At 41.4% G+C, this 27,724-nt stretch overlaps 1 protein-coding gene across 4 annotated transcripts in view; it reads left to right on the top strand.

Moving 5' to 3' along the window:
* MATCAP2 (microtubule associated tyrosine carboxypeptidase 2) overlaps positions 1 to 26,949 on the top strand; it is a 32,964-nt gene extending 6,015 nt beyond the window's left edge. The window contains exons 2-8 of one of the 4 annotated variants that reach the window (XR_008464865.1): positions 1,670 to 2,352; positions 12,934 to 13,077; positions 15,239 to 15,371; positions 16,564 to 16,869; positions 17,385 to 17,482; positions 21,965 to 24,285; positions 26,715 to 26,949. Coding sequence is in view for 2 of the 4 variants with exons in the window: in XM_054191456.1 (XP_054047431.1) it covers positions 1,670 to 2,352; positions 12,934 to 13,077; positions 15,239 to 15,371; positions 16,564 to 16,869; positions 17,385 to 17,482; positions 21,965 to 22,126 (1,526 nt within the window). In the remaining 2 variants the exon portion in view is untranslated. Of the gene's footprint in view, positions 1 to 1,669; positions 2,353 to 12,933; positions 13,078 to 15,238; positions 15,372 to 16,563; positions 16,870 to 17,384; positions 17,483 to 21,964; positions 25,283 to 26,714 lie in introns of those variants that run through there. The other 3 variants (XR_008464866.1, XM_054191456.1, XM_054191457.1) reach the window with 3 other exon arrangements.
* The last annotated feature ends 775 nt before the right edge of the window (positions 26,950 to 27,724 follow it).

The following is a 27,724-nucleotide window of genomic DNA, read 5'->3' as shown; positions in this document are numbered from 1 at the left end:
CTGTGAAACAGAAGCTGAGCGCGCATAAGATACACATGTTTTAGTGGAGGAGAATAATCTCATGCTTCTACCTGTCTCTTTCCCGTGGAGGGAACACCCAGGCTGCAGATTTCCCATCATACATTCACGCAAATGGGACCTCTGTCTTTTTGCTTTTTAGAACAGCCTCTTCATGAGGGTCAAGGAACACAGATTGACAGAGGTCCAACAGCATGAAATATATTGTCACGGTGCTTATGTTGGGAGGAAAACCTAATTTTACTGTGAAAATTAAGTTGAAATCAAACAACTATCGATTTTTTTTCCCCTTGGAGGCATTTAATGATCTCTTGCTAATGTTCCATTCAGAGTATAATTACTGTATGTAAAGTAATTACAGCTCAGCTATGTATAACTGTGGGCTGAAGCTCAAATCCCTTTTGCAGGCTTTAATCAAGCTCCAGCCATATCTCCTGTTCTGTGAATCCTTTCATTTTAGTTGCAAAAGGAGGAAGCGTTTCTCTGTGGCAAGATTGATTTGTGCCCTTCCTTTCAGCTCACCTGATGTTCCAGGATGAGCTGGTTGGTGAGAGAAGGGGATGGTTAGAACCAGTGAAGAGAGGCCACTTCTCTATAACAAGCCAGCACAAATGTTAAAAACAGTTTTAATCCTCAATGGCTTTTCCATGTGGCTCCTCTGCATCAGGGACCTGTCTCCCCTGAAGGCTATGCCAGGAGTCAGGGCAAGAAAGGAAGGAACCTTATTCGCTAAAGGAACCTTATTCGCTAAAGGAACCTTATTCGCTAAAGGAACCTTATTCGCTAAAGGAACCTTATTCGCTAAAGGAACCTTATTCGCTTCTTGCATTCACTTTAGTTTACAATGTTCCTTCTCAAGTGTTTTCTTAAAGCCAGCTGTTATTGTAGAATAGCTTCGAGGAGATGAAATGATAGCGGGATATTAAGGATTCATAGAGGTGTGTTTGTAACTAGCTGATCTCTCTTCTCTCTCCTCTTTAAATATAGCTTACTGTCTGTATTAAGAAGGAATATGTGAAACTGAAGTCTTTTAACCTTATGTTACTATTCATATGGTGTTTTAAATTCTTGACGGTGGCCGGCCCATTCCAATGTTCTCATCCTTTCCAAGAGTAAGTCCTGTGAATCAGGTTTTGCAGATGAGACCACACCAGACTGTTTAAATCACAGCACAGATCCCTGTGGGACTTCACTGTAAATACTGCTTATATACTTCTATACAGTTTCCTAATTTTTAAGTTACGCTTTATCCATACAGAAATCCTTCCTTGCATGTTAAAGATCAATCAGATTTTGCTCAAAAATAAAAATCTGTTAGTGTAACAGTAAACATTCATGGAGTCCTGCATAGAGTCTTGTTTTAAACAAATTAGTTTGTAGCTGAAAACAGTGCACTTGTGCATGGAGATGCAAGCATAAAAATACTTGCTTAACTAGATCTTACAAGTCGCAGTCTAATTGTTCAAAAGCGATGTACAAACACAATTTCCGGCTACGTCCAGAAGTCAAGATTAACTTGATGTGACTGCAGTTAAGACAAGTTCTGTTTCATTTATTAGTTTTGAGTCCTTAAGATTAGTATTGCTGTGTGAAACAATCAAATTTGTCCTCATCTTTTTTTTTTTTTTTTACCCCCTCTCTTTCAATGCAGAAAAACTTCACTGGCCTAAGACAGAGCTTTCTAAGAAATCAATCCTGAGTCCAGAAGAACATAAGCTGAACATTAATAATGAAAACAGCCTCCAGCACCCACCTTCCGGGATCCTTAAGGACATTTTCACAACAGGAACCAGTAGCTACAATGTCCTTCTGCAGAGCAAAGAGGAGAAAAAACACCACCCTCAAAAGCAGCCATCTGCCCACCACAAGAAACACAGAAAAACTACAAAGTGTTCTACCACCTCGCGAAGCAACGAGCACCGCAAAATCAAAGTCCCGCTCCCCTTGCTGAGCGGCGGGTGGTACTGCACAAACAGACAGTCCCCCATCATCGTCACCAGCCCGGTGTCTACTGGCATGAAGTTTACAAACAGTGTGTCGGTTGCAGAGAGCAGCGTAGGACTGCCATCTCGACCCAAAAGTAGAACTAAGCGGCATTTTAATCTGACAAAGCCAAAGCAATCCCAGACCTCAAAAAGCCATGGAAAAGAAGGTGATGTCTCTGGCCGAAAACTCTGTTTACTGACTGCAATCAAGCCTTCTAATGTGGAGAAAGAGAAGATGAAATTCTTCAATTCAGATTTCACATACAATCCTCAATTTGAATACGAAAACCCTGCTCTGCCGAATGTGTTAGCTAAGCACAGCCATGCATCTGACAGATTTCTTAAGCAGGTAGTCACATTTTTTCCCCTCCTTTTCCACTGATTCGTTTTTCCTACACCTATTAAGGCAGTATTTGGGTTTGCTCCTAGCAAGTTGTTTCTCCTTATCATGCTTCCCTACTGTTTGAAAAGTGCATCAAAGATCAGAATACAACAGTAAAACTGAAAGAAAATCTTTTTTTTAATTAAAAAATGAAAGCCTGCCTAATATTTACAGGATTCTATAGGATAAAAGCACAGTTCCTTATAGCTGGGTTTACATGAAAAATAATTTAAGGCAAGAAAGCTTTTTAGGCAATGAAGCAGAGTCCAATACAGGAAAAATTCAATGCCTAAATAGGCTTTAATAAACGGATGGAAAAAAACAGTGTAGAAATCCCACCAATCCTCTTGGTGACACAGGGATTGGGAGGAGATAGCAATTATTTGAGGTCATGGTTATTGGATAAGCATATGTTGATGTTCCTTATTTTAATCAACTTTGCAAGGATATTTGCATATACATTAGGCTCAATCAAGCAGCAGACAAACTCCATTCCAGAGAGGGGTAAAATTTAAAAAGACAGGCCTGCTCCCCTGCACCGCACTGCCTGCCCCCTCCCCCGCCTTTTTTTTTTTTTTTTTCCCATAATATGCAGCCACACTGGTAACATAGCTGCAGGCATTCCCATTCTGTGTAACTACCCTGGCTTCCTACCTGTCTTTGAGTTACAAAAAAACCCCAAAACCAACAAGAACAACAAAAACCTTGCTTTCAACTGGGACCTAAGTGGCAGAAACCACTGCTTATCTACATAATAACAGAACTAGTCCTCTTCCCACTTTTGCTGTTTTAAAATAGTTTAGAAATATCTTATTTAAGTCTGACAAGCTTCTCTAAATAGAGCATCTCATGTTTCAACTGATACTTAACTTGGGAAGAGATTCTGCTGTTCTATGAGTTTCACTTTTGTGATATGAATATTTCACTTAAAAACCCCCAAAAATTCCTGGTGAAAAAGATACATGAATTAAAGTACCATGGATTCTAATAACTGACCCTTGGCTTGTGCAGGGTTTGACTCCACACCCCCGCAAAAGAACGCACATAGATTTTACTACCCATTAAATCATTGTATTGTAAGGCTTGGTCTGCATTTTCATATTAAAAATATCTATATATTTTAAAAACTCAGTAGCTCGATTTTCATTAGGAGTTTATTTCCTTATGAGAACAGCTGTTCTGTTTTTAAAATCAGCTTCCATACTTCTAAACAACCAACTAAATCAGACTGACACCAAAGAAAACTACTCCTTGACTGGAGCTCTTCAGCAAGTTTTCCTTTTATTTTCTTGTAGCAATATTAGCAACATTAATCATAGATTACAGGAAATCAACAATAACTAATTTGCCAAACTGAATTCAGTACAAATTATTCCTTTCCGTATGAGGTAGCAGAGCCTTAAAAAATATTTGATGCCTGATGATTTTACAAAGCAGGCTTGTCATCGATTTACCCTTCTTTTAATAAGAAAACCCACACCTAAATAAGAAATGATTCCTCAATATTATTCCGATTTATAACTCTACCTTTTTTCATTTACATAGGAAGCATGGGAAAATAAAGGCTTTATAAAAAGCAGTGAAGGATTTAATATTCAATGAAGTATGATATTTCTGAAACTTACCAAGGAGGATATAAATTGTTTCATAAGATTTATTTTAAGTTACAGAAATTCTTAGCAAGAAAAGCATTTCTTCAAAATTCAGCTCCTAAAAACACTGAACAACGATATCTTGCACTTCGCATAAGTGACCAAAAAAGCAGCTTTGACACAACTCCAAGCCCAGCAGGTGGCACTCTCTCTTTTTTTATCTACAACTAGCTTTAGGAATTTTCATCTCTACACAAATTTGAATTTCATTTCATGCAAATTTACTATCCAGAAAAAGCAGCATTAATCAAACTTTCAATCAGCAAATATTCTATGAGCACTTACTTTTTTTTTTCCCCCATGAAGATTTTACTTGTAAGAACACACACGTAGGTATCTTATAGGAAGTGTTAAATTTAGGAAAGATGACTTCAGTTGCAAAAAAAGTACTCACAGTGTCAAGATTCAGGTCTGCAGTAAAAACACAACTGAGTGTAGTCATCCTTTTTCCTGCAACAAGGATAAATTCAAATTTTTTTTTTTTTGAAACATTTCTGGCTTTCATTTGTTGTACTTATTTTAGGAAGCTTTCTGTGAACAGAAATGGAATTATTCCTATTTTATCCTATAAAATGTGCTTACAGCAACTTACACTTGCTGAGTCTTCTATGACCAACATCTCTGTAAAAACAGCTTTTTACTGACAGAACTCACTAATTTTATAGGATACTTCAGTGAAATGAGCTCAAAACCTGACATTTCAGGATTTTAGAGAGTTCTTAATAATTTCAAAAATGTTTTTACCCACAGCTGTGCATAACCTGGTAGACCATTACAACAGATTGTGTTTTCTTTTTGCCCTTTCTGCTTTTGTGCATGTCTGTGGAATTGGTTAATACAGCATTACTGCAACACATCTGGGACAAATCACACCCTGTCATTTTGATATTATTTTTTTTTAAAGGCAAAGAACACTACGGATTTGCAAACTATTAACACAGCAACGCTGCAGTGGGGAATGCACAGGTTCAGGAGCACCCACTTCATGCCCAGGCCTCTGGTGGGGCGTGATTTTAAACCTTGGGCACAGCCCAACACTTTTATCAATTGACTTTTGACAGACTTAGAGTCAACATTTTTGAATTACTAATACATTTGAAAACAATATTTTTAATGTCTCTTTCCTCATACTTTGCTCTTTGTTTCCTCTCTACTTTATCTTGTTTCCTTCATAATAAGGTTCTTTCATGACTCACACGATACGTGCTTTTAGGGAAGAGAGCTTGAGAATAAAAAATAGCATGCAGACTTGCAGCTTTTCACATTGATTGACATGTCTAATATTACAGAAATTAATTGTCTTATTGCTGTGTTTCAAGGTCAGTGCAGCAACTGTGTGCTTTAAGTGCTATGAAAGTTTTCTTATTAGCACTCCTTCTGGCCCAGCCTACTTGTCCTTCATTGTTAAGTTTTCTTAACACTTAAAGTGTTTGTTATTCTTGCACAGATGCTAGAGGTGGCAATACTTCGCTAGTAGCAATTGTCCCCAGTGTTGCAGAGCAGATCACTTAACAGTTGCAATTTGCTGAACTAAAATCAGCAAGGAAGTTGCAACTTCAAGTAGCCTGTATGTTAACACCTATTTCTTTGAATTGTACATGAGGACAGGGAATCTATTTTAGATACATGTATTTTTAAGAAAAAAAAAATCATTTTGTTGAATGAGTAATCCCTCCCGTGAAAGAGTTGTACTGCTTTTCCCTTTTAGTCATAAAAAATATAGCACTTTTGAGTTAATAAATAAGTTGTGACACATTGCAAGTGTTTGTATTGCACATCTTTTAAGTCATTAATACAACTAGCCTACAATTACCAAATTTATCAGATGTTGGAAAACTAGTTAGGTGGAGCTGGAAGGCTAAACTACATGACATTCAACAATGAGTAATCCTTTGCAATGTCCAGGTGATGTCACCACTTAGGCATGTTGAAGATTCAAGTATGTGTCACTGGCTGTAAATTGTAAAACACCTCATTCTCCACTAGTAACAAACTCCCTCCTAAACTAAGGTTTATAGATAAAGTATGTTAATATATAACACAGAGGACATCAGGCCATCCAAGTAGCATAAGTTCTCAGGGTCCTACAAAAACTTCTCTCTTCTATTAGAGGAAACTCTAGATCACTTCTGGTGATACTACAGTAAGAGCATAGATTTGTTTCAGGACACAGTCTTGTACAAAGAACAAGTGAGTATTAATTTTTAACTCCTTGCAAAGCATTTGAAGAGTTCTTCATTAAAATATTTCTACCAGCTCTAAATCACTACAACACACTCTTTGTCATGCAAGGAACAAATATGCAAAAGAAAAGCCACCGTAAATACTGAATAAAACCCAAAATACTACAGGCCAAATAGACTAGCCCCAAAACTCCACTCTTACCTCTCTCCTTCCTTTCCACTTGACCCCAAAAAGCAAAGGCAGCCACCATTTTATGGCTGTTGATTAAACTAACAAGTTCCATCTGGTACAGCTTAGTGTTACCAAAGGATACAGCTGGGAAGTTTTTACCCTCAGCAAATAAGCTATGCAGGGAGGAGAGCAATGCTGCCTGCAAGCCATGGTGCCTGCAAGCCTTGTCTGTTTTGCAAATCCTAACAGAAACTGTGAACCCTGTTGTAGCAGAGCTGCTTCTGAGTGTAGGGTGAGCTGACTGAACGCAGGGGGCTGACTCCTAGGTCACCGAGCCCATTTTGTAACTTGAGTGCCTCAAACAATTCATGAGCATGTCTTATTAGTATGTATATCTACAACACCTCTCAAATAACTAAGCTGTGTTGCTGCACATGGGTGACTTGGGATTCAGAGACCTACTTGGCTGTAAATAATTTGTTTTAAAAAGCCACCACCACCAAAACCTAACTGGAGCCTTGCCTTGCTCTTGTTAGTGCTTCTGTGTCATTACTTTCTTGAGCATCAGCAGAGTTTGCTGTGCAAGGGGACTCGCGTTGGGACCGCTGTTTCTTTTGGCACTCTTTGGTAGTGATAAGATGGATTAAACCAGGCCTTTTAGATAGATAATAAGGAAAAGAACAGGAATTACTACTCCTAACCAGTACCGTGGTACAGCCACAAAGTCCTTCTTTTCTTCTGTTTTTTTACCTGTTGCTGAAGAGTTTACAGTTTCACCTCAGGAACTGTGACAGTATCAGTACCTTGCTTTCTGCTGGCCCAGAGACTGGAAAATGAGCTCACAGTTGGATGCTGGAATAGGCAAGAGCTGGCACGCCGGTCCAGATTTTCCCCCTTTCCCAGCAAGTACTTGCAACACCTGACTTTGAGTCATCTCACCTCAGAGACAGGTGCAGAACCCCAAATGAAGGGCTCCGTGTTGTATTCAGTGCCGGTGATCCAAAACCATCCCAAACCTTTTCCCCTCAGGAACCACCACCACCAGCTGTGGTGGTTGTGTCAAGAAGCATCAAAAACAGCAGCATCACTGGGGATGGGCCCATCTCAGTGCTGGGGTGATCTGCTACTCCCCAGAGATTTGTGTGCTGATGGCAACGTGTGTGTGTGTGTGAGAGAGAGATGGCTGTCCCTGTTGTTTCAGTGCTTCCAGAGTCACACCTGCCCACATGGAAGGAATTATTGGGACTTCTTCTGTTTTGCTTGAAACAGAGTCAAGGGAGAAGGTGACAGTGGTGAGCACCCTCCTTAGTAATTTTCTAACCAAGAGCATATGTGTTCAGCAATGAGGAGGCTTAAGTTGAATGACTTTCTCAATATGCGTGGGTTCAAACTTGCAACATCTATTTGGAGATGGTTGAACTGCCAGGATTTAAGTTACTCAGCATGGCACATAAGGTAGAGGAGGCACCATTCAGTATCCCACCCTTCCCCTTGAAGCTGCACCAGGTTGAGGTGGAAGAGGCCAGAGTGTGTCTGTGCTTCTTCAGGGGGATGTATCTCTGAAAATTTGCTATTCACCTTGTGCTGTTGACTCAAGTGTCTCACAGCTTTTCGGGAAGAGCCTGAACCAGCTCAGGTAGGGTCGAGGAGGGTGCCTGCAGGCAGGCAGGAGGAGCTAGAACTTGGGCCTCCTGACTCCCAAACTCATACTGCCTCCCTTGGTATGTATAGGTCTCAGCTCCAGGGAGTTTGCTCTAATCGGCGGCCAACCAGAACATTTAATGCATGTTTAGTGCTTATTTTATCACTGTTTGTGGTGATAAGGTGGTTTTAAAAAATACCTGCACTCTGATTAAGGCAGGAGAGTCCCCTCCAATAATACCACCAAACAAACCTACGTAAAGCTGCATCTAGCAGTAGTAATGTCTTCATAAACAGCATCAGAACAGAGAACTCGTTAATAAAGTTTATGTACCCTTCTCAAACACCCTTGTTTTTGTGAGTGTTCATGTTGAGAAGAAACTGACCCCTTAATCTCAAATGGTTTTGGCAATCCTCTGCTTCATCAAACCTGCTCTCATCCATCCCTATTCGATTGGCCTTGTTTGATTTCCTAGTAGAGATGTAGGCTGTGTTGGATAATTTCTGAAAGATGCCTTAAGATCCCTTAAAATGGAAAGGACCAAATCCTGGCAACTTTTGAAAATAACATCCATCCCTGTATCAGTTCCTGCAGTAAATAACTTTCAGAGTATCTAAAGCCAAACCATTCCACCTATTGCATCTTGCTTCTTCATCTCTCTGTGATTTTTACATAATGCTATGAATTACAACGATTTTTTTTTCCCCAAAATGTGTTACTGAGAGGTAGAACTTGCTACAGGATGAGATGGGCAGAAAAGAAAGAGGTTTGAGGAACAAAACATAGTGCTGTTGGGCAGCAAGTCTCTTTAGGAATGGAAACCACTGGTGCACATTCAAAGGAATTTAAGCATCAAAGAATTTAAGTGGGTACTTAATGTGTTTAATCTAATAGACTTAACTGAAATTTAATATCAACAAGTCATGAAGACAAATGTCATGCCAGAAGATTAATTCAGAGAGTTCTTCCTTCAGAGTGAGCAAATTAAGTTAATTAATTTTTCAGAGAAACCAGAAACACCAAACAACATTCAGGTAACATTAATATCTTAAGGATCTGGCACCTTGCAAGGGAAGCTGAAGAACTGCTATCATGAATTACTTAGGCTGCTGGCTGAGAATAAACTTCCTGGGGTAGGGGGCTGGCATTTTTGGGTTGCTTCTTTAACCAAGGATTTTGTGTAAGGCAGGAAAATGCCTCAGCATTTGCAGACACTTAAAAACTTATAGAACAGCTGATGTTTTTAGAAGTTAAAAATTCATATATAATTTTTTTAAAAACAGGAGAAACTCCTGAGAACATATACAAGCTATTAAACAATAACTAGATTTTGATCCTAAATTTTTCTAGAAGCAATTATCATCAGTCTCTAAAAATATTAGGCCCTGCACGAGGGATTCATGTATTCCTTCTTTTAATACTTAGACACTAACCTTATTTCATTTATCTGAGGTCATTTTTAAATGACAAGCAATTTTAAGATCTGATTGTTCACAAGAAAAAAATACTATTTACTGCCAGAAAGATATCTCTAATCTCTTTTTATAATCTTTAAGGCCCTGCCACACCTACGCGTTGCTACAAGACCTAATGTATGGGGAAGTTACTGGGAACCAAAATAACCATTTACCTCGTAGGTCACCAGTACAGATGTGTAGTTGCCCTTACTCATATTTCTGTGCAATAAGTTAATGGGAGTAATAGTAAAAATAACAGCACTGAACCCCTGTCAAATACCCACAGTAGTGGCTAGGCAAAATGATGCCAGGGCTACACAGTTTGCACCAGATGTGGGTGTACCCTCTATTTTTAATACATTCATCTTGAAAAATATTATTTATTCTGAAGTTGCAGAAGGACATTGCAGTTTTCACAGCAGAAGTCCCATCACCTCTTGTCTTTAGAATCGTAGACTTGCCTAGGTTGGAAGGGACCTTTCAGATCACTGAGTCCAACCATCAACCTAACTGACAAAACCCATCACTAAACCATATGGCTAAGCACTACGTCTACCCATCTTTTAAATACCTCCAGGGATGGTGACTGAACCACTTCCCTGGGGAACCTGTTCTAATCCTGAATAACCCTTTCAGTGTAAAAAATTTTCCTAATATCCAATCTAAACCTCCTCTGGTGCAACTTGAGGCCATTTCACTTGTCCCATAGCTGGTTACTTGGGAGAAGAGACCGACCCGCACCTCTCTACACCCTCCTTTCAGGGAGTTGTAGAGAGCAATAAGGTCTCCCCTCAGCCTCCTTTTCTCCAGGCTGAACAACCCCAGCTCCCTCAGCTGCTCCTCATAGAACTTGTTCTCCAGATCCCTCACCGGCTTCATTGTCCTTCTTTGGACCCGCTCCAGCACCTCAATGTCTTTCTTGTAGTGAGGGGCCCAAAATTGGACACAAGTACTCAAGGTGTGGCCTCACCAGTGCCGAGTGCAGGGGGAAGGATTTATTTTCTCTGCAAATAATGGAGCCAAAGGTCTGCAAGGTGCCTGTTGATTCTCCTGGGAGTTACCCGTTCCAGTGCCGAGTGGGGCTGCATAACGCATAAGGTGGAGCTGCGCTGCTGCCTGTGCCTGTTGCAGTGTTGTGACAGGGAGAGGCAAAGCCAAATGTTTGCAGTGACTCAGGTGGTGGCACGGCATTCCTCTTTTCATGGTACCTCTCTTCAGACATCCTGACGCCAGATCTTAGAAAGAAAACTTGAAAAAAGAAAAAGTAATATGTTCCTTGTTGGTGCCTTTCCTCATAACATCCTCTTCTTACCCATGCTAGCTTCAGCCAGTGCAGGGGCACAGCTGCCCAAATGGGCTGGATCCTGGGAACCAGCCAAATGTCACCAGGCCCCCAGTGGGTCCAGTGCAAGTCCCTGTCCTGCCTGATAGTACTGCTGGAGTTAGTGCGGTGGCTGCAGAGTTTTGGCGACACAGGAGGCAGTTAGAGGAGGTGGGGTTCATGTGACAGCACTGGGTGGCTTTATGGTGAGCCTGTTTCTACCAAAGTCATTCTCGTGAGGCCACGTGTGCTGAATTTTTGGCCAAGTTCTGTGAGTAACGTATAGCAGTGCTGCATATTTCTTCAGGTGTCCCTGAAGAACCGGTGGTATAGCTCTTGGAGTAACCACAGGCTGATGTTTGTGACAGATTTCTGTTTATGTGTTTATGCTTCACTTTCTGATTCACTACTAAAGCTCTCCAGAGTATTCCCTCTGCTCCCATGTAAATAAAAACTTGCTGTGGAGGCTCATGTTCAGTGGGAATAGAGATCACAGCAGTGAGACACAGTAGGTATGTTCTTTGCTTCCAAATTTCTTAACCCCCCAGAACGACAGCCTTCTTTAAGGTAACCCTTTTTTTTTTTTTTTTTTTTTTTTTTAAATCTGTGCTAAGGTAGTAAATTATGCTGCTTTCTTCATTCTTGAAAAGGAAATTCAGATCTGACCAGGAGGTCCTTCAAATTTAGTAACAAGTATTAGAGGCAGACAAAGAAATAGTAACATTAGGTGCAGTATTTTTTTGGCATTCTGGTAAGTGATATTTCTCTCATCCAAGAGCTACAGAACTTTAAGAATACATCTAGGTAGCATTTATGGCTTTCAGTAGCAGTTACTCAGGGTTGCTTAGTTTCAACTTGAAAATAGTTGGAATAGTAACTCTAACTATAGAATAGTTAGTAGCTGTGAGAGATACAAAATGAATCCTATTTTTGTGGACAATAAGCCAATCTGACAATGTCAGAAACACATAGCTAGAAACAACAAGCATGTTATCAGCTTCATGCATGGATATAAGTGTACAACATAAAAAGAGATTCAGTCTGCAAGATTTCCGCTTCATCGGTAGTGGTGTTTGCTAGCAAGAACATTTATTTTTCAAGGTAATATCAATAATATTTTTTTCTCTATGAGACTCTTGGGAGTTTCTGTTATGATACCTATGAAGAAAGCCATTCCCTGTAGCTGGGCTATGGCTGGGCAAGAAATTATTCTATACCGTATTTTCTTTTAAGGGTGTGAAATGACATGTTGGGAAGTAGATTACTGGGAATGAGCATTTAGCACCCCAACAATAACATCTTCAGCATGCAGAGTTTAGATCACTTTATAGGCATCGTGCTCTGCTTTCCACCCACAAGGGACTACTTCTAGCCGCAATATCTAAAAAAATTGTTGATACCACTTTTTTTCTCTAATGAAACATGCCTCCTTCACTTTGAAGGGTTATAAAGAAGTATTATACTTTAAATGAAAGGTTTAAATGAAAGTTTCTGTGAATAAAGTTTCTGTTCCCTCTCCTCCTTTCTAAATCAGACATCCATGGCACAAAGGATATAATCATAAGGAGATATTTTTGGTAGAAATATTTTTGTTAAAATTATAGTTACACATCTGCTTAATCATGGTTCAGCATTCCTCAATTAGAAAATACCAAGAAATGAAGCGAGATGACAGTAATAATTGATCTTTATAAAATTCTTCGGAAAACCATAAAAAGAAACATAGTGACAACTTAAACTGCAAATATGCTTGTAACCTATTATGTCTGATTTACAAAGCAGTTGTACAACATTCCCAAGGTTAAAGAGAATATGGGTGTTATTTTACTAGACTGGTAATCATCTGTGTTGTGCTGATGTATGTGGGTCCAAGATGAGTTGATCAGAATCTTTTTTCAGTACTTTGGCATTAACGTATGTCTGAAGATGATATAAATTGATTATAGAGTGTGTTAGCCTGTATCTAATGACTAAGGTTTGGTACTGACTCCCAGTGAGTTAAAAAAAGAAAAAAGATTGAAAATAAGAGAGAGAGATTGAGAGGGAGAGAAAGAATACACATGCTGCTCTGAAACAGGGGTCTTACTGCATTCATATTTGCTGTGCTTTTGTTTTTTATAGTCCATTAACATTATGGAGCGGACATTGCAGAAATATGGAAGCTATGAAAAATTTGAACAGGCCACTGGAGGCAGCTTGCTGACCAAAAGTCGCATCTGGAATCACGTCAGGAAATACATGGTGAAAGAAGGCTGTCTTGGTGAGGTAAGTCATACGCTGGATCAGGAAAGAAACATTTATGTAGATCTTAGAAATTACACATGGATAGACTCGAGAGACCATTTGGGAGGCCTTTCCTCCATAAGTACAAGAATATTCCTTACATCATATTTTTCTCATGGCTGCGCCCAAATTTTTGAACAATTGAAATGTTGGAAATTCCTTGTGAACACTTCATCCATCTCGCAGAGTCTGTTTCCTGATTCATATATGCTTATTCTTAAATTCATCTCTTTTGGGAGTACCCAAGAATGACACCCTTCCTTCCCTCCTTTTGTCAGCTACTCAGAGACTAGCACATTTCCATTTATTCATCAGTTCTGCCATCCGTTCCCTTGTACCAAATTATTTACCCCAAAGGAAAGAGAGTTAAGAAAAGGCCAAGAAAAATAAGCAGCAGCCCAAGAGACTGATTTCTAAGAAACAGTACAAATGAAAGTGACATAAATGAATAAAAGTGTCTGGAAGAGTTTGGCTTGTTGAGTTGGTTTAAGTGCTGGTTTTTCCTGACTTTCACTTTCTAATTTTTTAGAGTCCTGTGCAAAAAACCCCCTTATTTCCTATATTCAGGATTTTAAAAGTCCAGTTTGACTTAGTTACATAGAATTGCTTGGAAGAGCAGATGAAATTGAATGTATAAAAAGACAATTTTTCCAGGTGAAAACACCAGTTGACACAGTGCAAGATTTGGATGAGATCGCTGACAGCGAGCAAGAGGAGTCTGCAATGGGAGATCAATAGACAAAAATTAGTTATGGGAAACTATGTTTAATTAGTGAACTTAATATTATTAGAAGAAACCATTAAACTCATCACACCTTTTTGAGTGACTCTAATTTGACACTGATATCAGACTTTACTTATGTTTCTAAGAGTGAGGTTATAAAACTGCAGTTTAGAGCAAGCAGAACAAAATTACTTTTTTTGGTCTTTGCTGTGCTTTTATCTCCCTTTGCGTTCATTTTTGCCTGGGTTTGTCCTCATGGAAGCAGGAACCTACACCTGTGATGAACATCCCATGTCCTTCTTAATGAAATGCTTTATTTTTTCTGCAAAAGTACGGTTAATAAATTTTGCTTAGTATGGCCTAAAATATTATGAAAATACTCTCTCCAGTTGGAGAGGTGTTAATAAAGCTAAGAGGTACCAGTACTTTAAATGCTTTAGGGTTTACCTTTCTTTCCTGCATCTGAAATAAGGGGTTTATGGCACTGATTGTTTGCTTTTCAACTTGGAGTTGGATGGTGGGGTTTGAGTTCAGGGAAGTGTTATGTTGATGCCTTTGATCCCTGTTTTTTTTTATCTTTTTTTTAACTTTGATATTAAAAAATGATCTCTCTTGTAGGTACTCTCCCTTGTACTCTTCTGAGCAGTACTGTGGGGAGTTTCTTTAGGCATTACGTGAAGAGGAAAAGGTGCTTAATCTTCAACAAAGAGCATTTCCCCTCTTCCTCCCAGTCACTTGTTTAAAAACTCTTTTTAAACTCAAATAACAAAACATATCAATATGCTTTAATTTCTTTCTCTGTCAGTTTTTGTTTTGATTACTAGTTTTACAAGAGAAAACAGGAAAACAAGAACTACATTCCTGTATAAAAGAAAACAATACCAGTATTTTAATATATTTCAAGACTGCATCATGTATCAGGAAACAAAGTACACAGTGCTTCCCCCTCTCCTTCATGTGGCTTTAGAATTGCAACTAAAAAAAGGTTTCAGACTGTTAAGCGTATAGATACCCAGTCAATTCGTAGGCGTTTATCTAATATTTTTCAGTTCTCAGTAATACCAAGATAATTAGACACAGCTGAAAAAACTTAATTTTCTCTATTTTACTCTGCATTTTATTGCCCTCCCTCCCAATCTAGTCAATGTTACCATATTAAATTTTGCAGTCTCATATCTGTCTGTCTGAACTCTCATGCTGAGTCCCACTAAAGTCTGAGGTTTTGTCATCAGCCCCAGTGATGAGGATAGGTGACTCAGTGGAGTCAGAAGTGTCTCTCATAGGTGATTGTTGGTAGCGAGAAAGAGTTGTGAAGGGCATGGGACCAAAGAGAAACACAGTGCTGGAAGGGCCAAAGGAAAAAAGCAGGAACAGGAGCGAGAAGAGAGCTCTTTGCTACCTGAACTCTCTCATCTTCAGATTGTGGTCCATCTCACGGAGGACCTGCTATCTCGAGCCTCAATGACAGTGGTGAATGGCCGCCCCACTCTCACTATCAATATCTCCACTGCGCGAGAGCACTGGTTGGAAGGGATGCTGAGACATGAAATTGGTATGAGCATGACATCAGTTCTTCAGGCAAAGGGGGGTACTTGCATGCATTCTTAATTATTTTGCGATGATGGGCCAGGCACTGTACATGTACCGAAGGAGGGAACGTCTGTGTCTAAAGAACCTGTGCTGTAGGTGTGCTAAAGGGAAGGAGAAACCTATTTATCACTGCACCACATAGTGGAAGGAAGATAATCCACTTGAGGGTTCCTACCCTAATGTAAATTAGCATTTTAAGTCAAATCAGATCGAGTTTTGAATGCAGTCTACTAACTAGTCTCACTTGCTGCACTGAAGTTCACATGCTGAAGGAATCTTGGAGCAGGCAAAGTGTAATCCTTTCAGATGATGGTAGCCCAGAGGCTATGCTCCAGGGCATACCTTCAGTGCTGTCACTGCTTTTGTTCATTAGACCAACCTAGAGCTAGTCTGGAGTGAAAAAAAAAGGAAACAAAAATACCGTGACCTTCAACCTCAGCACCAGCCATTTCACTTTACAAATCTGCTTCTGTTACGCTGCACTGCTTGCAAATGTAGGCATGCTTTAGGTACGAAGAATTTACTCAACAACCCCTAAACAGTGCAAGATGGCCTTGGTTTTGCATTACACAAAGTTGGCCCAGCCCCATGGAAAGTTTCTACAAACTTTTCAGTGAATCTGTTCAAGTTAAGTACATCAAAACTGGATAAACTTGGCTAGTGAGTGAATTTCAACTGAAGAATAAGCCCTGTGATTGCCTTGCAGCACTGTTACTCACATTGTAAGGGGACACAGCCTCTTCCAAGGCTGCAGAAGGTCTGTTTAATCACCTTCAAGAGGCAACATTTCTGCCCCCTCACTTGGATTCTCCTTCCTTCTGCTTGCTATAATGCATAGCCTATGCTACAGGCACTCAGCATGTAAGACACTTTTGAAAATTCCTTGTCATGGATTTGGGAACTCACCTCCTGCTGACGTTTGTAGTCCTTAGGCATTTTCAAGAGTCCCACTTGCAGTCAGCAGGTGAATAATTGCACCGTGTATCTACCTCTGCCAAAATTCTCTGTTGTAGACAAGGCTAAAGTTGGCACTTTTCCTGGTGCCCAGTCCTGCCAGTTCAGAGTTTTGAAATGGGCAGCTCCTTCCATATTTTATCCCTTTTTTCTAATTGTTAGATGCTGCTGTTCTAACTCACATATTCCTTTCTTTTCAGGAACTCATTATTTTCGGGGTTTTAACAACAACAGCCAGCCTTGGTGCAACTGGAATGGGCGTAGAAAACACGGGTTAAAACCAATCAATCCTACAGAAGAGGGGCTAGCAAGCATTCACAGTGTCCTCTTCCGCAAAGACCCTTTTCTTTGGAGGGCTGCCCTGCTCTACTACACAGTGTATCAGGCCAGCCAAATGTCCTTCAGTCAGCTTTTCCAGGATGTGGGGAAATTTGTCAAGGACCCCAATACGAGGTGGGATTACTGCGTACGAGCCAAGAGAGGGTGGACTGACACATCACAACCAGGTGGGTTCCCTATTTGTCTTCCCTATTTTTGTACTTCAGAAGGGAGGTTTTCAGAGCTCCTTCATCATGTCACACCATAAAACCTTTGCAAAAGGTGGAAATGGGACTCCGCGCTTTCTGAAATGAGGCAGCAGGATTTCTGCTATTGAGAACAAGGCTAAAATGCACATCCGTGAGACTTTCAAACTGAATCAGTAATTGATTTTTTTTTTTGTTGGAAGTGGGAATGTAAGTTGCGAAACCGTGAAAAAGTTCATACTCACAGTTTGACCTCCTTTCACGTTCATTACAAGAGATGTAATATTGCTGTGAATATTCACGGACACCATCTTCTGTGTTTGATTTCTTTCTCTGGCTAGTGGGTTTAGCTGTCTACTTGGTTTTTGGGAAGGTTTTCAAAGCCTGGGATATAAATATCTTGTTTTTAAAAATAAAATTGTTCTGCTCATAATGGCTTCTGAGAATATGCCTTGAACAAACCCTGAGAGAGTGCAGTGTATCTTGATTCCTTTTAGGCTGTTTCAATAAGGATCAGGTGTACTTGGATGGCATCCTCCGAATCCTGAGATACAGGGAGTCCATTGATTTCCATCTTCTGACAGCCCTTGGAAAGGTGAGTGGACTCATTCTCACCAAAGGGTACAGTTTTATCATTCCAGCAAGCCTGCCTGTGAAGAGCTGTGAGTCATTGTGCTCTGTTTTACTTTGATCTAGAAACCTCTGTTCTGTACAGCACCTTGTATTACACAATGCAAGTTACAAATATTTGGAGGTCCTAAAAGTTTCTCCCAGCTTTTCCTCATTCCTCACTTACCAGATTAAGATTTTACGGTCATATTTATCAGACGTCTGTTTCCTCCCTTTACAGGGTACTACCTGACTTGCAGTACAATGGACTGCCTTGGGCAAGCGGGACAGGTGCTAGATAAGGTGGTGATAGTAGTGGAAAACAAAATTAACCATTTGATGCTAAGGCATCTCCTTCCACCACAAAGAGTTTTTCATCTCAAATTCCTCTCGCTGATGTCACCTCTGATGATTTTCAAAAATCAGGGTTTCTTTTTTCCCCAGAACACATGGTATTTCTACATTGACAGAACATATTTTATGTGCACTCTGTCATTGCTTGTTTGTTCTCAAAATCTTACGAAGAAGCACAGAAACTTTGCCACGCTTCCTGAACCAAATCCTTGGATCAATAAGTTTCCACAGTTCATAAAGCAGGGTTCATACTCACATAAATGAGGATTCAAATTGATGTTGTTATACTTTCATTTAAAGCGGGCATACCAACATTTCTGCCTACTTGGAAATCAATGGGTGATAAAGGGAAGTGGCATATTATGATAGAGGGGTTTGGTCCACATTTAAGAAGTTTTGCCTTTAGTGTTAGAAACATCCGTATTGGTGAGCAGAGCTGCTTAGGTAACTGAACCAAGTTAGGAAGCTCTGAAAAAAAAATATCGCACTGTCAAATAAGTCTCTGCAACTTTATTTTCTGAAACTTCCTTTTGCTTTAAGCCTGCTTAACTCTACACAGCTTCTGTCTGCTAAGCTACTGAACACACAGTGTTCCTGCACTGCTTTATCCCTTTCTCTCTTCAGGGAGTCTGCAGGATTGTCAAGCCACTTCAAAAATATAATAAGTCATTCCTCATATAATTACAGATTCCACTATAATCCACATGGCAAGGCATCCACATTAAGGGTCTATAAGCAATTTAATTCTAGCAGTATGATAATTTATAAATGCTTGACTTCATAAATTCTGAAATCAAGGGTTCTTAAAGTCTATTCTGAATGTTTTTGCTGCACGCTTCTTCTTCAGTCAAACTGAAAATTTTTATATAAGAGCAGTGCCTGCTCTTAGCATCACAGACCAGTTGAGGTCTGCAGGGACTTCGCAAGACCATCTGGTCCAACCTCCTGCAGGGTCAGCTAGAGCAGGTTGCCCAGGACCATGGCAGGGTCAGCTAGAGCAGGTTGCCCAGGACCATGTCCAGTTGGGCTTTGAATATCTCCACTGATGGAGACTCCACAACCTCTCTGGGCAACCTGTGCCAGTGTTTACCACCCTCACCATAAGAAAGTGTTTTGTGTTCAGATGGAATTGCGTGCATTTTAACTGGTGCCTGTTGCCTTTTGCCCTGCCAGTGGGCACTACTGAGAAGAGCCCAACTCCCTTGTCATTCCTCCCCATCAGGTGTTTATACACATTGGCAAGATCCCTCTGAGCCTTCCCTTCTCCAGGCTGAAAAGTCCCAGCTCTCAGCCTTTCCTCATAGTCCAGTCCCTTAGTCATTTTAGCGACTCTTCACTGGCCCGCTCCAATATCTCCATATGCTCTCAGGAAAAACAAGTTCTGTGACCATAGAGAAACATGAAACTTGCACTGAGATCCTGCCTGTGGTTGTTACAAGTTTATCCCCACTCTAAAGGGTGATTTATTTGTTTGTTTAGGGCGGAATAGGAGGATCAGGTTGTTTCAAAGGGAGTGTTAAGCTCGGCTGGTGTGTCTTCCAGGTTAGATGAAAAAGCACGGGATTTAAACATAGGGAAGCCCAGCATTTATTGGGAAAATTTTCATTGCCTTTTGAAGATTCTCAGTGTTCTTGTATTGTAACAAGCAAGCTCACCTTTCTCAGCGTGCCTACCTTAGGCGTCTTTTCATTGCAAATAAAATAAAGCTATAAACATAATAGGAAATGAAAGCAGTCAACTGTACTGCTGACAACAAATCTGCTTTAGTAGGTAGTTAACGCAGTTGTAAAATCAGAGCACTGCTTTCTCATGTGAATGTGTTTAAGATGGAGCCATGCTGCAGTTTCCTGTTCTCATCCCAGTGCTGGAGATCTTCCTGATGGAGGCAGCTGTGCCTCTTTGATGCTTCTGACATTACTTACAGTGTAGAAGAGAGAGGTGCCTGGAGCCAGAACATGTGCAAGCTGTTCGGCATACCTAGAAATGACTCAGGAAAGAGCTTGAAGCCTGAGAAAAGGTGCCTTAGGGAAGGAGCAGTTTTAAAACTTTGCAGGAAAGAATCGAATATGGGAAGCACTGCAAAACATTCGTGTAATAATCGCATGCAAGTAATATTAAAGACCAATAGAATACAGATATTGGGTGCACTTCAGTATAGCATAACTACCAGAGTTTTAAAAGGCAAAACCAGCAAAATGTCACCTACTATTGTGTTTCCCAAGAATATGAACACATTACAAAGAGCCTAAGTAAGCCTGTTTTAGCATCAGTCTTTTTTACCTAGTACAATGATTTTAATTACACCTGGTAAGGAAGACAACCTGTTGCCACAGTAGGATGAGGTTATGTTTTTGATCCTCAGGATGTCAACTTTTATCATTTTTTAGTAATTGCAAGGACTGGGAAAATACATCTCATTCAAACCATACCTTGGATCACAGACAGGTACCTGTTTCTTGGTTGCAGCAGTAACAGAAACCCCTGAACATAAATATGAGGGGGAAAGGGTCCTTTTTCTTTCCTTTGTTTGGGAGGAAAAGAGGTAGAATTTCAAGTTTGGACAGGAGGGAAGGTCAGTATTTAAACTCGTTTGGTGCTGTGTCTCCAGACTGAGAGGCGATGGTATGATTTTGTATATATCTACTTCTAAATATATTGATCAGATGTAATGCCGCACCATCTTCAAACAGCAGTAGCTTAGTGACTTGAGTAAGCCTCACCATGGGTGTATGTTCATTTTTTTTAATCAGGATGCGGCTCATCATTGCAGATAGAAAAGCACACGTGTACTCAGATGTAAATTCATTCTCTTTGTGGGCTTTATTCCCATTGTCTTCTGTGAAATGTGCACCCCCATGTCTGACCGCCTGTATGGATCAGTTTTAACAATCTGGTTTACACCATTCTGTCTTTCCAGAGAGCCCTTCCATGACCCTTACACATTGGTGAATCATTCATGCTCACTTTAATCTTTTCTGAATAGAAGCGATCACCAGCTAAGAGGGCAGGCTGTTTCCAGGGAACCCTGACCCCATGGTGTTCAGCTCCTTAGAAGAAACATGGGGTAAAAAGGTTGGAAGGAGCAGGCTCCACTCTCAAGCCACCTGGCACAAACCTGCTGTGAGGAAATAGGATGTGCCAGTTACTAAGCACAGCCAGGCTTGTGGGTTTTGCCAGTACATATGCTTCTGGCTGTAGGGTGCCCAGAACACGCAGCTTGTAGACAAAGCGGCAACCACACTAATTTCATCACACTGGATAAGTGCCCACAGAGTCCTGTTCTGTGCTTGCAGGGCAGCTTGGGTAGTTACCGCACAGCCGAAGCATTCATCCTTTCGGGACCATCATTCACAACACCTTGAGCTACTGTGAGCACAAGACTTGAAGTCTTAGCTCATAGAATCATAAGACTATGGAGAAAAATCTCAACTTTCATTAGAAAAAAAAAATCAATAGGCCCCCTCAGTATCTGGAAAATGTTTGAGAGCGTCACACCTATACCCAGAAGACTCTGATGCCAAGACGCAAACTGAATCTATTGAATGGGGAAAAAAAATAAATCAGGATGCTTAAGGGTTGCCCATGGTGTAGTTAGTTACTAGAGGTGCATTTTAATTTAGTTTCGCATAAGCACATTTGCAAGTGAAAATGAAAACATCAGAGTTCAGGTCAGCTGTCACCATGCCTTTCCCAAAGCTGGACCCTGCCTGCTTTCCGTGCCGTGCCTGTCCTGCACCCCCTTTCTAGTTCCTCAGTCTTTGGCGTAGTGTTTTTTCCATTCTCATATCAATCCTTCCACCTCTTTGAGAAGAGGCTTCTTTCCCTCTCTATTCCTGCAGCTGGTGTAGGTCAGTCTCATTCTTTCAGGTTCCTATAAGTCTGTTCACTGATTGAATCAAAAGCAGAATCAGGAAGTATGGAGGCATTTGCTAAAATTACATTTTTTTTGCATCTTCCATTGAAACACATGGTTACTTATTTTTTCAAAGGATTCTCACAAGCTTTTAACTCCCCTGCTCTGAAATCTTTTCTCATCTATGAAAGATAATTTAGAGCCACAGCAGGGAAGTAACAGGGCTATAGTGCGAAATTAACCCATGTCCTTCCCTTACAGATCTCATATGAGGATGTGGACCGCCTGAAAGGATTAGCCGTGATTGAGAACATGAGGGTACCACACTTTTTGCAAGACCATGCCCGGTATATGGAGCACTTGGAAAAGATCATGGAAGTCAATGAGCTGACTGATGAAGAGCTCCAGGATCTCATAAATTAACAGTATCAGCCCACCATTCACTTACCCTCTGCAATTGAGGATGCAGAATTGGACTTCCCAGAGCTTGCAAAAATGGACTTACGAGGGGTAGGGCGGGAGGAAAGGGTGTCCAGAATATATGGAATTCAGAAAAAGTCCTCTCTATGTTCCTTTTGCATTGTGATTATATAGTGATTATTTTTTAAAGGGTTTGTGCATTTTTTTAAAATTTGGCTTAGGAATTCCTTTGCAGTGATCTGTCCAATCATCTACTCTGTTTTATATGCTAGGTATAGTCCTTGACACTGTCTTTTATAAGATATTGCCTTTTCCCACACAGGTTTAAAGGTGGAGGAAAGGAGAAAGAAGAGAAATTCCCCCTTAGTTCACTTGTGTTTTCCCTGTCTTTGGTCACGGTTCATAGAAATAGAACTGCTGTAGATTATGCTACATCGCTGTCTGTGTAACAATTTCCCATTTAGTCATCATTGCAATGAAAAAAGAAAATTTAAAAACACAGTGCACAGAAGCAGGTCTTTGTGCCATGGGATCAAAAAAAGTTTTGAGTTCTTTTTTTACTGGGAGACTTAGCATTAAAAAAAAAAAGTTGGTATTGCTGTTTTAATGACTGTAAGCAGGTAGAAAAGTTATCCCCCTTTATCCCCTCAAAAAGTTACAGTGTTCTACATCTTTATCTGTATAGTACATGTTTCAGGAAGCTGAGTAATGGAAAGGGTCTTCCTTCTTTGAGGACAAGCATAGCATGCGTAGGAAGTTCAACATGGCAGCGTTTTGGAAGAAGGATCAAGCAGAACTGTGATTTCATGACTGAACATGTTTTAAATAAATTCAGGAACATGGGGACATGATTCTGCACAGCATGCAGCACCACTTCTCTGGGTCACCTGAGCCTACAGAAGGTCAAGTCAACTTTTTGAGCAGTACGTCCATGCTACAGCAAACTTGAGCTTGCAGAGCTTGTTGAAGAAACAAGATGTGAATGGGGGGAAGATTCACAAGTGCCCTATTCCTGTGTTCCAACAGAAGTGCTGCACCACTCTGAAGCAACCTTACCTCTGTTTTAATTGCCGGTGCTATATCCAGAACCAAGAAGAGAAAGCAGCTTACTGTAAGGCATAGCTTAGATGACACAGGAGAACTTGCTACATAAACTACATTTTCTGATTCCGGAGTATTATGGAATTATCGAGGCAAACAGAGTCTTGCACTTGTAAGTATTCTGACAAAGGGTTTTGTTTTAGTAGGCAGCATTTTACCAGGGCTCCTCTAAACTCCCGGGAAGCAGCTATGGTAGGAGAGACTGGGCAGGAACTAGTGAGAGCCTTGGATGGTGCTTCTGCCCTTTCTTCCCCTTCTGCCTTGGCCCACTGGTAACAGGCCCGGCTTTGGATAAGGCGAGAAGATGGAGCCAAGGTTTCCTCCACACCACACTTGCATGGACCTGAGCCCTGATATCCCTCCCTCCCCACTTACCCTGTTCTTTAATGAAATGGATGGAATAACCCTCCCACCTTATGGCAGGACATTACCAGCCATGACAGCAAAGTCTTGAGAACACATTTTCTGATCCAGAGAAAAATCTGTGAGGAAAAGCTCTCAGGAGGCTGAGAGATCTGAAGGTTTTTGAATAATCCCATAAAAGCAGCTGCCTTTTAGATAGTATTGCCAGTGTGTCTGCAGCGGCTGGCTGGCCAACTGCTTGAGGAAAAGAAAATGCGCTCCACAAGCATAAATTTACTAAATTTGGGTATTTTCAAGGCAGGGACCAAGAACTGCTCACAGCAGCAGCCTTAATTTTGTATTGTCAGTGTTGTTCATGAGTTGAAAGCCTTTCAGCCTCTGTATGCTAAAATAAAAGCCCCTTTTCTCTCCTGCCTCCCTTCAGGCTGTCTGGTTGGATCACTGATAACTTTGCCTGCCCAGCTTTGTTTTAGAGCCGTGCCGAGCAGACACGGTGTTGCAGCAGCCTGACAGGGACCCTTTGCAGTCATGCACTCACGTGCTCCAGGTTTTGGCTCCTTTGCCACAAGCAGCAAGAAAGCCACACATGGCTGATGTCGAGTCAAAGATTGCAGTCAAAAGCTGTCTTTGGAGTAAATCGGGCAGGGATTGTTTGAGCTACGCCACGGAAGAATCTGGCTCACTTTGCTGATCCAGAGGTATGTGAAAGGGCCGGTTCTTTATGAAAAGGATAAATTTGAACTGATTTTTTTTTTTTCTTAAAAGAGAGAATTCCCTGTCTTCCAGTGACTTCTATGTAAGCAAAGTGCTTTTTCACCGCCCCCTGTAGTAATGCCTTATAATCTAAGTGTATGTACACAACATGTCATTGAAACCAGGGGGCTGTGCCAGTCACCCTGCTTTGCCACAAAACACCATGCCTACGTCCCTTCCTCCAACAGCCAGTTGATTCTTTTGCCACTCTGTAGCCCTCAACGCTACTACAGGCCTTTTTGCTTTACTCAAAGACCTGCATCGTGTTTTCTTCAAAGCAGTAGGTGCCATTAAACTTCTGCTCTTCGTTATTCTAAGAAATAGATTTGCCTTGTGAAAAGTCAGAGTCTGGAAGCTGTCAGTAGCAAAGTAATACCGTAGCAATAGAGGAAGCTGTCAGCTTCTGTTTTCAGCATCAGATTTATCCTTCCTCCTTTGTAAAAGTGTTTCAAATTTTGAAGCGTAGCTGTTGTAAATTTTCCACTGTGAAGAGGCTGGTTACTAAGTCATGATCCTGAAGTTGTGTAATAAAGTATCTGTACAGCAGCGCACGTGAGCTCACGTCGCTGCACGGTTTCATGGTGTCCATGATGTGATGGCAGCCTTTCCTATAGCAGTCTGGCGCAGTTGCTTTACTGTGTGGTGCTACTTCTACATTATTCCTATACAGAAACCTGGTCAACATTGAAATGGGGAGGCTTTTCCACCAGACCAGTTTTAAAAGGCATTTTATACAACTTTTGCAAATAAAGTTAAATGAAAGAATGACAGAGATGAGGGTACTGAAGTGTTACATCGCGTTGTGTGAGAGCGTTACTCTCCTTCAACAGCATTGGCTCTACAGCTAGTCGGACGTCCCAAGCTGTGCATGGAAGAGATGGCTTTCTGACACAGTTTTGAAAAACATGACTTGGGGTTGGAGTCATGAAGGGTTGGTGGAAGTTGTACATCAGGTATGGCTCCCTCTGCTCTGTCAGCAGGCCGGGCTGCACAAAACCTTACACACCCTCCCTTTTTTAAGGAGATGGTCTGAGGCACCATCCGAGCCACTTGGCTACAATGCGTTTTTTCAGCACCATCCACGCGGGAAATGGCAACTCCAAATGTTCCACTTCATCACTTTGATCCATCCCACCATCTCCCCCGCTGCTTCCTTTCAGGGCTCTTTCTCCCCATCTCACATTATAAAATGTGCTTGCCTATCTATCTCCAGGGAGTCCCGTCACCTCCTTATGGTTCAGCTCCCTCATGTACAAGTAAGGATAACATTTAAGGGTTGTGGGTTCTTTTTAATGAAAATACTTTAAAAGTCATTAGCTGATGTGCCTTGCAAGACAGCTAAATATTATTACAGAATCATAGAACTGCAGGGGTTGGAAGGGACCTCTGGAGATTATCTAGTCCAACCCCCTGCCAGAGCAAGGTCACCTAGAGCAGGTTGCACAGGAACGCGTCCAGGCGGGTTTTGAATGTCTCCAGAGATGGAGACTCCACCACCTCTCTGGGCAGCCTGTTCCAGTGCTCTGCCACCCTCAAAGTAAAGAAGTTCCTCCTCATGTTTAGGTGGAGCTTCCTGTGCTCAAGTTTGTGCCCATTACCTCTTGTCCTGTCCCCGGGCACCACTGAAAAGAGCCTGGCCCCATCCTCCTGACGCCCACCCTTTAAGTATTTATAAGTGTTAATAAGATCCCCCCTCAGCCGTCTTTTTTCCAGACCAAAGAGACCCAAATCCCTCAGCCTTTCTTCATAAGAGAGGTGTTCCAGTCCCCTAATCATCCTTATAGCCCTTTGCTGCACCCTCTCCAGCAGTTCCCTGTCCTTCTTGAACCAGGGAGCCCAGAACTGGACACAGTACTCCAGGTGCAGCCTCACCAAGGCAGAGTAGAGGGGGAGGATGACCTCCCTGAACCTGCTGGCCACACTCTTCTTGATGCACCCCAGGATGCCACTGGCCTTCTTGGCCATAAGGGCACATTGCTGCCTCATGGTCATCCTATTGTCCACCAGGACTCCCAGGTCTCTTTCCACAGAGCTGCTCTCCAGCAGGTCAGCCCCCAACCTGTAATGGTGCATGCGGTTATTCCTCCCCAGATGCAGCACCCTACACTTGCCCTTGTTGAATTTTATAAGGTTTCTCTCCACCCAGCTCTCCAGCCTGTCCAAGTATTGCATTACATTCCCCCTCCCTTCCTCGCTAGTTTGAAAAACTCGGCCTAAAATCTGCCCCCTCCACAGGCTCCCAAATCACCGCTGTTCTCCCTCACTCAGTGCATCCCAGATACCCCTCCTACAGCATCAGCAGCATGACACGCAACACCAGAGCTTTGCCGGGCAGGTGTATGTCAGTACTGATTAAATTTCACATTTCTTACAGGTGATCTGCAGGACTACCGCAGCTCTGAAATCCTTTTCCCAGCACTCAAGCTGCCAGGCTTGTGAAGCTGGATGCCTTGCAAGCAGCTTCAGGAGCAACTCGAGCACCAAGGGTCCCAGTGATGCTCCTGCCTGCCTGGAGAAGAAGGAAAGCTGGAAATCATTTATGCTGAAAATCAGGATGGAAGTCTGACAACACACAAGTTGGGGTGGAAGTTGAGAGAGGCACTGTCCAAGCCAAGAGAAAAGCAAAAGGAAACAGCTGGAACAATTGTTTTGTTTTTTGGGTTTTTTTTTTATGGAAGTGTTCATTTAAAATTGTCTTAATAATTTTCATAATATATCAGCACCAAGTTAAGAAGTTCTTTGAGTTCTTTTCCGTATGCAGTTTAAAATGAGATTGTGTATCATTAACATACAGAGGGGAGAATCTATTTTGGCTTCATTGAACAATTATGGACTTTTCACAACTGAAACTCTATATTAGATTCAATTCAGAAAATCCACATATTGAATTTTAAACCTATTCATTTACATTGATTCAATAATAAAAAGATGCCATCAGGATTACCTTTCAAGGCACAGCCATACCCTGCCCATTAAAGTTGTCTAAATTCATTTCTTATAGTTGTGCGGAAATATTTTGTATCATCCCCAGTCGCATAGTGCCTCTGAGACAGTTTAAGCCCCTCTTCCTGAAGTGTCTATCAACACACAGGGCAAAGTACAGCCTTATTTCAGCTCTCTAGATAACAGAGACCAAGGCTGAAGTTACAACTACGCTGGCCGCTGTACAAAGCGGGAAAGAACATGGATGGAGACCACACAGCCAGGGCTCACACAAGTGAATGGGATTGGGTTGGATAGACATGATTTTGAAGAGAAAAAAAAATCCTAAGAAAACTCCGTGGTTGGAGAAACACTGCTGGTGACTAAAGAGTGGCCCCAGGTCATGGTACTCCTCTCGTGCCATAGGGTCAGAGCAGGGTGGAACCTCCCCACAAGGACCCT

Source organism: Rissa tridactyla, chromosome 2 (genome assembly GCF_028500815.1).
Source record: "Rissa tridactyla isolate bRisTri1 chromosome 2, bRisTri1.patW.cur.20221130, whole genome shotgun sequence".
NCBI lineage: Eukaryota > Metazoa > Chordata > Aves > Charadriiformes > Laridae > Rissa > Rissa tridactyla.
This window is presented reverse-complemented; position numbering and strand designations above follow the sequence as displayed.